General features: G+C 39.1%; 1 protein-coding gene across 1 annotated transcript; it reads right to left on the bottom strand.

The window, feature by feature from the left end:
- Nucleotides 1-543: 543 nt before the first annotated feature.
- On the bottom strand, nt 544-3,122 carry LOC111885224 (heat shock cognate 70 kDa protein 2). Its single transcript, XM_023881499.3, has 2 exons — nt 2,806-3,122; nt 544-2,490 (listed from the first exon to the last, which is right to left on the bottom strand). The coding sequence occupies exons 1-2, from the start codon at nt 3,017-3,019 to the stop codon at nt 761-763; spliced, it is 1,944 nt and encodes a 647-aa protein (XP_023737267.1). The 5' UTR covers nt 3,020-3,122; the 3' UTR covers nt 544-760.
- Nucleotides 3,123-9,710: the final 6,588 nt, after the last annotated feature.

Below are 9,710 nucleotides of genomic sequence, written 5' to 3'. Positions count from 1 at the left end.
CTTTTCAATTCTTACACTTTTGGTCCCTTATTACAAAAGTTTGTGTTCTTCAAAATTCAGCATTCCTTTATTTTAGACATTTGCCACTAAACTTTTTCATTCTTACACTTTTGGTCCCTTATTATAGAAATTTGTGGTCTTCAAAATTTAGCCACAATATTTTCCACAATTTGGCAAGTTTAGTAACTTAATTCTAAAAAGCTTAAGTTTCTTTGTTTTAGACATTTGTCACTAAACTTTTCGATTCTTACACTTTTGGTTTCTTATTACAAAAGTTTGTGGTCTTCAAAATTTAGCCACAATATTTTCCACAATTTGGCAATTTTAGTACCTTAATTCTCAAAAGCTTAAGTTTCTTTGTTTTAGACGGTTGTCACTAAACTTTTCGATTCTTACACTTTTGGTCCCTTATTACAAAAGTTTGTTGTTTTCAAAATTTAACTACAATATTTTCTACGGTTTGAAAAGTTTAATCCCTGCCGCTTGTAAAAAAACCGACGTGGATAGAAACCCTAAGTTTTTTTACTAGTTTTACTTAAAATGTATAGCCAATGACTTCTTTTATCCTTATCTCCGGTACACAACAAAAAAAATATATAAAAATAAGCAGAATTAGATAACATTGCCTCATCTAACTCCTAAAAATTGATATGTGAAGTTTAAAGCTAAAAACATTGCTCTAAGATGATGATGCATTAACATAAGTACCTTTCGCTTCCATAGTTGTAAACGCGTTTATTAAGAGTTGCACATACCAGATTTAATCAACTTCTTCAATCTTCGGCCCACCAGCCGGAGCTGTGCCAGAGTTAGCCGCCGCCGCCGTCTCAGGACCACCACCGCCGCCGCCCTGATACATCTTAGCAATAATCGGGTTACAAATACCCTCCAACTCCTTCATTTTATCCTCAAATTCATCTACCTCCGCCAACTGATTAGCATCCAACCAACTAATCGTTTGATCGATTGCATCCTCTATCTTCTTCTTATCACTCGCCGGAATCTTTGAAGCAACCTTCTCGTCATTAATGGTGTTCCTCATATTATACGAATAGTTTTCCAAAGCGTTTTTAGCTTCAACTTTCTTCTTATGCTCTTCATCTTCAGCTTTATATTTCTCAGCTTCCTGCACCATTTTTTCAATCTCATCTTTCGATAATCTCCCTTTATCATTTGTAATTGTAATCTTGTTCTTCTTCCCCCCGACTTTATCTTCAGCAGAAACGTTTAAGATCCCGTTTGCATCAATATCGAAACAAACGGAAATCTGAGGGACACCTCGTGGCGCCGGAGGGATGCCGGAAAGTTCAAATTTCCCTAACAGATTGTTATCCCTCGTTCTTGTTCTTTCTCCTTCGTAAACTTGAATCAAAACGCCGGGTTGGTTATCGGAGTAAGTTGAGAAAACCTGTTCTTTCTTCGTCGGAATCGTCGTGTTTCTCGGAATCAAAACTGTCATGACGCCGCCGGCGGTTTCTAAACCGAGTGAGAGAGGAGTGACGTCGAGAAGTAGAAGATCTTGTACCTTTTCGTTACCTTCGCCGCTCAAAATCGCCGCCTGAACTGCAGCGCCGTACGCCACCGCTTCATCGGGATTTATACTCTTGCAAAGCTCCTTCCCGCTGAAGAAATCTTGTAACAACTGTTGGACTTTTGGGATTCGTGTTGACCCACCGACGAGAACGATGTCATCGACGCTTCGTTTATCCATTTTAGCGTCTCGTAAGCATTTCTCGACGGGATCCATACATTTTCGGAAGAGATCCATGTTAAGCTCTTCGAATCTGGCACGTGTGATGGTGGAGTAGAAGTCAACACCTTCGTATAACGAATCGATTTCAATGGTGGTTTGAGCTGTGGATGAGAGAGTTCTTTTTGCTCTTTCGCAAGATGTTCTTAGCCTTCTGAGAGCTCTAGGGTTTCCGGTGATGTCCTTTTTGTGTTTCCTTTTGAATTCCTGAACGAAATGGTTGACCATTCTGTTGTCAAAATCCTCGCCGCCGAGATGTGTGTCGCCGGCGGTCGACTTTACTTCGAAAATCCCCTCTTCGATTGTGAGGAGCGAGACGTCAAAAGTTCCACCACCGAGGTCGAAAATGAGCACATTCTTTTCTCCGACGCTACTGGCTTTCTTATCTAATCCGTAAGCGATGGCTGCAGCAGTGGGTTCGTTGATGATACGCATCACGTTTAAACCAGCGATAGCTCCGGCGTCTTTGGTGGCCTGGCGTTGGGAATCGTTGAAGTAAGCAGGAACGGTGATTACTGCGTTTTTGACAGATGAACCGACGAAAGCTTCGGAAATTTCGTGCATTTTGATGAGCACCATGGAAGAGATCTCTTCAGCTGCAAATTGCTTATTTTCACCTTTGTAATCTACCCCGATCATTGGTTTCTCTCCGGGTCCTGGTGTGATTTTGAATGGCCATAGTTTCATGTCGTCTTGCACAGATGCATCACTGAATCTCCTACCAATTAGTCGTTTGGCGTCTGTTTTTGTCATCGAAAACAATTATGAGATAACATTCAAGTAATCAAAAATCAGATCTACGACTTATCCTGTTCCTAGCTAAAATAACAAACAAATTCTGAACAACTTTCAAGTCACATAAAACACCCAATTCTGAACGACTTTCAGTTGCAAATAGATTCATCGATGAATTATGAAGCTAAACTATAATAAACAAATTCTGAATTTGGAACAAAATCTGGCATCGCTTACGTAAAAGCATTGATCACTCAACCTAATATTGATCGGATTAACAGAAAAATATATGAGAAACATTAAGGAGTCGTTAAACTTACCGAAGACCGTGTTCATCGGGTTCATGGCGACCTGGTTCTTAGCAGCATCGCCAATGAGACGCTCGCTATCAGTAAAAGCAACATAAGACGGCGTCGTCCTATTACCCTGATCATTCGCGATGATCTCAACGCGGTCGTGTTGCCATACCCCAACGCATGAGTACGTGGTTCCGAGATCGATTCCAATCGCCGGACCTTCACTTTTTCCGGTCATTCTCAGACTCAAATCTCACAAAACTAAGTCGGATTAGAAAATAGAGAGAGAAAACGAATACACAGTTGAAAACAGAAACTTCGCCGATATGTAATGAAAAAAGGTGGGGACGTATTTATAGGTTCGGGTAATGAGCACAGACGTTTCTGGACTGTTCCAAATATTAATTAGAACTGTGAAACGGAATAATTGGATCCAAGTGATCCGAGTCCTTTGTTTGAACAATTGATCATCACAAAATTACTCAAATGGTCCACAATATTTTCAGTTATTTAGTTTTTGGTCCCAAACTTTAGAAATTAACTTTTTATCATACACCTATAAACAATGTTATAAAATGGGTTTTTTAATTAGATGCGGTATCACGACCTATTCTTTGTTCAACTGGTTCAAGCGTCGGATCAACTCAACCTCTAGATTTTTTTTTCATGCATTCATGTATACATCAATCCAAAAACACACACATACACACTTAAAATATAATACCAAAATAAAATATTATTTTAGATGAATACAAACGCATCAAAAATCTTCAAAACATTTACCTTTTTTAATAACAAAATCACATCACTTAAGCTATAAAGAAAAACGAGTTCTTTGTCATTTTGAGGGTCTATAAAGTTGCCTATATATGAGCATTAAAAATCAAATTAAATGTTATTTGATAATCACATATTCAAAGGGTTCTTATATTCACTTTTAGAAATTTCAAATAATGAATATGTAACTAGTTATCAAGCAAAAGATGTATACAGTGTTAAGATGTAATGACCTGAATTTCCTTTTGTCATCAAGGTTAGTGTTTTGTAAAGTTCCTTTATTAAATTAACATTTTCCTTGGTTGAAAGTTAAGTGATCAGAATCAAATTGTAATAAATGATTCTTGATCATGTACATAGATTAACGAGTTATTTTGTCATATACTTTGAAAGCCTAGATTGTAACTTATGGAGTATGTAAACAATGATAACCCTAAATCTAGGAATCTAACCCTATTGGTAGCCAACAATCATTTTGAGAATTAAGAGAGAGAGAGAGAGAGAGAGAGAGAGAGAGAGAGAGAGAGAGAGAGTTCATAATGAGGTTCTATCCTTGGAGCATTGGTCTGGTTCAAAGTGATGAAGTATTTGTAGGTGTTTTGGGTAAAGAATTCATGTGTGGTGACCGAATTCTCTGCCCTCCTTCTTACTACTAGAAATCTTACACTTATTCAAAGGTTAATGATTGATATATACTCTTTTTTTCTATTCAATTCGTTGAAAATGGTTGTAATGTTCCAAAAAGTCATTTTAAAACAGTAAATCATACAAAAGAATTGTTCAAAACCTTATTAAAGTGAGTATATTATTTAAACATCATAGTAAAGATCATAATTTACCAATGCAGAAAACTCTGGGGGATGTTGTGTAGTTAATCTGGGTCCTTCCCTTTCGTACCGCAAATACCTGAATCCATAAACATAAAACTGTAAGCACAAAGATTAGTGAGTTCCCTAAAATACCTTATACTATACATAAATACATCGAGTCTCGCCCGACATCCATCGGGCCCCGCCCAAAACGGATCTATCAGTAATCATGCGATGGGCCCCACCCAACACACTCATCAAGCCCTATTTGGCATCGGGCCTCGCCCGATATACATACAGACACATACAATACATGCACGATTCACAAAGAAAGCTAGCATACTATAACATAATCCAATGGGTCGACATTAGTGCCTTTGACCTACAAGTATTATAAGATGACTCACATGAGCCACCAAGCCGACTAACGCTCAGCTTACAACCGCCGACCACAACTAATTGCTCCCCAACCAAATGATGGGTACTCAATACCTCTAATCAATCCACACAAGGTAAACCCTAAGTCTACCTTCTAAAAATAGAATTTAACCACAAGTCGACCCAAGCCAAAAGTCAATGGTCAAAGTCAAAGTCAACAACCCATAATGTCAACTATCCATCCTCACGTCGTGACCAACCCTTGGTCACGTCGTGAGAGCTTACTTGGTCCGATTCTAACTCATCACGACTTAATCTAGCCAGCTCAGTTAAGGAATGACACCTGAGTTGACCTCATGATGTGGGCAACCTTTCCTCACGTCGTGAGCCCTAAGAAGTGTTTGATTAGTTGTCTAAGCCAATAACTAAATTTGTATAATCTTGAATTATTAGAAAAGTTCCTTTTGGGTAACCCTCATAACCATAAATAGCTAGAAATGATATTAGGAGAAAAAGAGATAAATAATTTGTTAATATATTATGTGATTAAGATATTAACTGGAAATAGACAAATGATATGTTAATTTATTATGTAATTAATAAATTAACATGAGATCAATTGATTTATTAATTTATATGATTAATAAATTAATATGAAATCAATTAGAATTAATTAATAATCAGAATTAATCTGGAATTAATTTGAGATTAATTGAAATGAATTAAAGGTGCAAGAGGTGAATTATAATTATTCAGTAGTTGAACAAAAGAAGCAATTATAGAACCATCCAAGGGGTGAACGGTTTTGGGAGCCTCCTTAGGGTTTCCAGAAGCCTCCTAGATGTAGATAAGGAAAGGATTTGAATGTGGATTAAATCTATTAAAAGAAGCAATTATAGAACCATCCAAGGGGTGAACGGTTTTGGGAGCCTCCTTAGGGTTTCCAGAAGCCTCCTAGATGTAGATAAGGAAAGGATTTGAATGTGGATTAAATCTATTATTTAATTATTCAAATCTTGTTTTGTCTCTAAGTTACCTAAACTATAAATAGGACCCCTTATAACCTCAATTTCGTTCATGCTCTTTCTATAAGGCTTAGGAACATAAATTATGCCTCTTTTATCTCTCTCCTCTTCATTCTAGGGTTTCTAGGGTTTTGGGTGTGAGCCAATAAAGGCACGAGATTTCTAGTGCTTGCTTTCTAATGATTTCAAGAAGGACATTGAAGTGATTTGTTTACTACAAAAAATCAAAGGTATGTAAACCTAATTCTTGTAATTTGATTATACTAGGGATTCATTATGGTTCAAGTTAATTTTGTTCTTCATAGCATATCACATTCAAAGTGTTAAAGACATAGATCCTTTAGGTTGCATGTGCCCTTAAATGTTAAATGAAATTCCGCAAGCACATAGTTAATGTAATCTATAAAACCCATCAGTGGTATCAGAGCCTTGGTGTGTCTAACAATGTTTATACATAGGATGAACTTGAACAAAATCGTTTTTGACAAAAACTGTTTCTCACGCCGTGAACATCTATTTCTCACGACGCGAGATCTGTTAGATTCAGTTTTTTTAGATTTTATTTCCTAATATGATTTATGTGGTTGTTAATTGGTAATTATCTGTTTCAACGACCTATAAAAATGGTCGTTGAATGAGTGTCCACTCTCACCCACCGCTCCACTGTTTGGTGAAGGTTCGTTAGCAGAACGTGTTCAATATGACATAACCTCATTAAAAGTATAATGCTATTAAAGTTCTAGAATCCTTTTATAAAATCTCACTCTAGTTACTTTAGGAAAAATGTGAAAAGTATGCTAATCCATGAAAACTCACATCATGTTTTATATGTTGTTAGTAGAGCGTGTGTGGTTAACCGACACACTAATAGGGACTATAAAGAGATATGATGGGCATCTCGAGAATTATCGTTGTTGATGGAGCGTGAGTGGTTAACCGACATATTAATGTGAGATGATAAATGACATCGAGGTTGTCAAGCGGGTTTGCATGGTTATTTACATCTCGTTTGTGATCCTTAGCATCTCAGTCACAAAAGTGAGAACATAATCCGTGATTAAATATGCCATTAATAAGAATCAATGAATCTTAAAAGATTTAGGAGTTTCATAAGACTGAAATTGGTAAAAGCCTTACCTACTGTAACGACCCAAATTTTCAAATAAAATTTTCATTTTTGATTAACCAAACATTTCCATAAAATATGAAGTGACATTGACCATTGTTTTCAAAATTCATAACATTAACATTTTATTCAAAACATCAGAGTGTCCCCTCAAATCAAATGTCGAAGAGTGCATGCTGCGCCATCATGCCTTGCCCTTGCTCTTAGGCTCAAAAGTACCTGAAACAAATCAATAAATCGTAAGATAATGCTTAGTGAGTTCCCCAGAGCATACCCCACACAATCCACATAATCACATAATCCATATTAACTATAAAAGCTACATAAACCATATAAGTCATGCATACAAACATATAAGGATGTCATGGGCTCCTCCCAAGGTCTTACTCTAGGATGTCATGGGCTCCCCTACATGGTCTTACACCTAAGTGCCATGGGCTCCCCCATGCTCTTTAGTTGGAAAGCCATGGGCTCCCCCACATGGTCTTACATCCAGGTGTCATGGGCTCCCACCGTGGTCTTTACTTGAAAAGACATGGGCTCCCCCACATGGTCTTACATCCAAGTGACATGGGCTCCCCCATGGTCTTTCCAGCAAGTATCACATATATAACTAGCATACCACTTAGCATAACTAATTATCATACCACGTATCACTGTACCACATATCACAAAATGGGTCGGCCTTGGTGCCTTCGACCCATAGGTATGGTGAGGAGACTCACCTCTCAAGAATGTTGAACTGCTAAGATCAGATAAGTCCCAACGCGCAACTCCAACTCAACTACCTATAACCAACATGTGATTAACTTGTCAAATCCCGGAATACCATAAATTCCCACACAGTCAAAAACTTGGTCAACCCTAGTCAAAGTCAAGGTCAACAACCTATGTTGACCCAACTCGTCGAGTGCATCTAGCAACTCGTTGAGTTCCTTCATGGTCCCTAAAATTGAAATCCCAAGTCGACTCGCCAAGTTACCCGAGTAACTCGTCGAGTTCTTCAGTGTCCAAGTGACGAAAACTCTAAGCCAAAATCTCTAGTCCGAAACCCCTAATCAACTCGCCGAGATCACTTAGGATCCCGAAAATGGTGAACCTTGCTTGACTCAACGAGTTGGCTAAGCAACTCGTCGAGCCCCTTCAGTCATTTTCATGTTCAGTCTTTTCCGGTGGGATTCAATACCCCAAACTACAGATCCAGCCCCCTAGGGTATAGTTTCCACGTAAAGTTGCCAACTTTACATGCATGCAAGGCCTTAAGATGCTAAAACACTCAAAACTAAGGTTTATACAAAGTTTAGGGCATGGCGAAAGGCTAAGGCTAGATAAAGTGAGCAACTTTATGTCCATAGAGGCCTATGGATGTCCAGATCTGAACCCTATCCTCATAACAAGGTCCAATCCAAAACTGACACCATTATGAATCAAAGGTGACCATTTACTTCCATGAAATGAGATCTAATCAATTAAAGGTCAAGATAGTGACTTTATACCTCAAGATGGTCGCTAATACAGAGTAGATGTCAGATATATTGCTTCTCTCTTTACTCCTTCTTCAAGCTTCAAAATCCTTCACAACTACACCAAAATCACTCTCAAAAGCTCTCTCTCACACTTAAGAAGGTATAAGAGTCGAACTAGGGTTTCTCTAGGCTATAAGAACGATGGAAGAGGCTACAAATGAGCCATAAGTTCTTTAAATAGGGTACAAATCCCTGAAAATTAGGGTTTCTCTTTACAACGTCTACTCGTTGAGTTGGGGCCTTTCAACTCATCGAGTAGAACCTAAATCCCACGTCCAAAATCGATCTCCACTCATCGAGTCGGGCTCCCCAACTTGTAACAGCCCGGATTTCCAGGTATCTTTTATGCTTATGTTTTTGGTGTTTTGTGAGGGGACTCGGCGAGTTGGAGATCAGACTCGCCGAGTAGGATCGCGGTTCTGGACGCGGGTTCGCGCCTGGACTCGGCGAGTCCGCACTGTTTAATGAAACCCTAATTTCTCGAGTTTGGGACCTATTTAAAGGGCCTTAAGGCCGTCATTTGTACCCACCAGCCCCCTGAGTGAAACCCTAGCGAGTTTGAGCGTTTGGAGCAAAGCAAGGAGCCATTATTGACCTTGGAGGTGTTGCATTGCAAGGAAATGGAAGCAATAGCTAAGGGAAATCAAGAGGAGCCACTTCCTGAAGATTTGAGGTCCAGAACATCACATTTGAGGTACTACTTTCGAGCTATTCTCTGTTTTGTTGATGTTTATATTAATTTAAGGCTTTTTGAGCCTTTTGTGGCTAGATCTAGTGCTTCCTTGTTCCCTTTAGTGACTTAGGTTCTGGATCTGGACCCTTAGAGGTCCAGAGTGTCCCTTTGTCCCAACTTTTTATAGATCCATGGGGGTTTTGGATTGGGATCTTTATGCTTAAGGTCAAAACACCATTTATGAGCCATAGAATGTGTTATGAGCACCAAGACATGAACTTTACGTGATGGATAAGCTTAGGAGGGCCAGATCTATGAATTGTTGGAGTGGATCTGACCTCAGAAGCAAGTTTGAGTTGATGCATGGCATGGACTCACCGAGTCTGAAGACAGACTCGGCGAGTGGCATGAAGATTGTCCTTGACCACTCAGTGAGTGGTCCAGCCGAGTTATGAGTTGACTCAGTGAGTCAGGGAGAGTTAGAGAGGGTTGACAGGTGGACTGAGTCGAGCTGGGACTCGCTGAGTTGTTCTTGAAACTCGGCGAGTTGAGTCGTGGTGGCCCCACGATTCATGCCAGGTGGAACCTGTCGAGTCAGGGGAGTACTCGACGTGT

Source organism: Lactuca sativa, chromosome 9 (assembly GCF_002870075.4).
Source record: "Lactuca sativa cultivar Salinas chromosome 9, Lsat_Salinas_v11, whole genome shotgun sequence".
Lineage (NCBI taxonomy): Eukaryota > Viridiplantae > Streptophyta > Magnoliopsida > Asterales > Asteraceae > Lactuca > Lactuca sativa.
The sequence above is the reverse complement of the archived record's forward strand: the minus strand, read 5'-3'. Positions and strand labels throughout refer to the sequence as shown.

What these genes read in the sequence shown, in the direction of transcription:
- LOC111885224 (XM_023881499.3), bottom strand. Translation starts at nt 3,019, where the DNA reads ATGACCGGAAAAAGTGAAGGTCCGGCGATTGGAATCGATCTCGGAACC. An exon ending in CCCGATGAACACGGTCTTCG is followed by an intron (nt 2,491 to 2,805) that starts GTAAGTTTAACG and finishes TGACAAAAACAG; the next exon opens with ACGCCAAACGACTAATTGGT.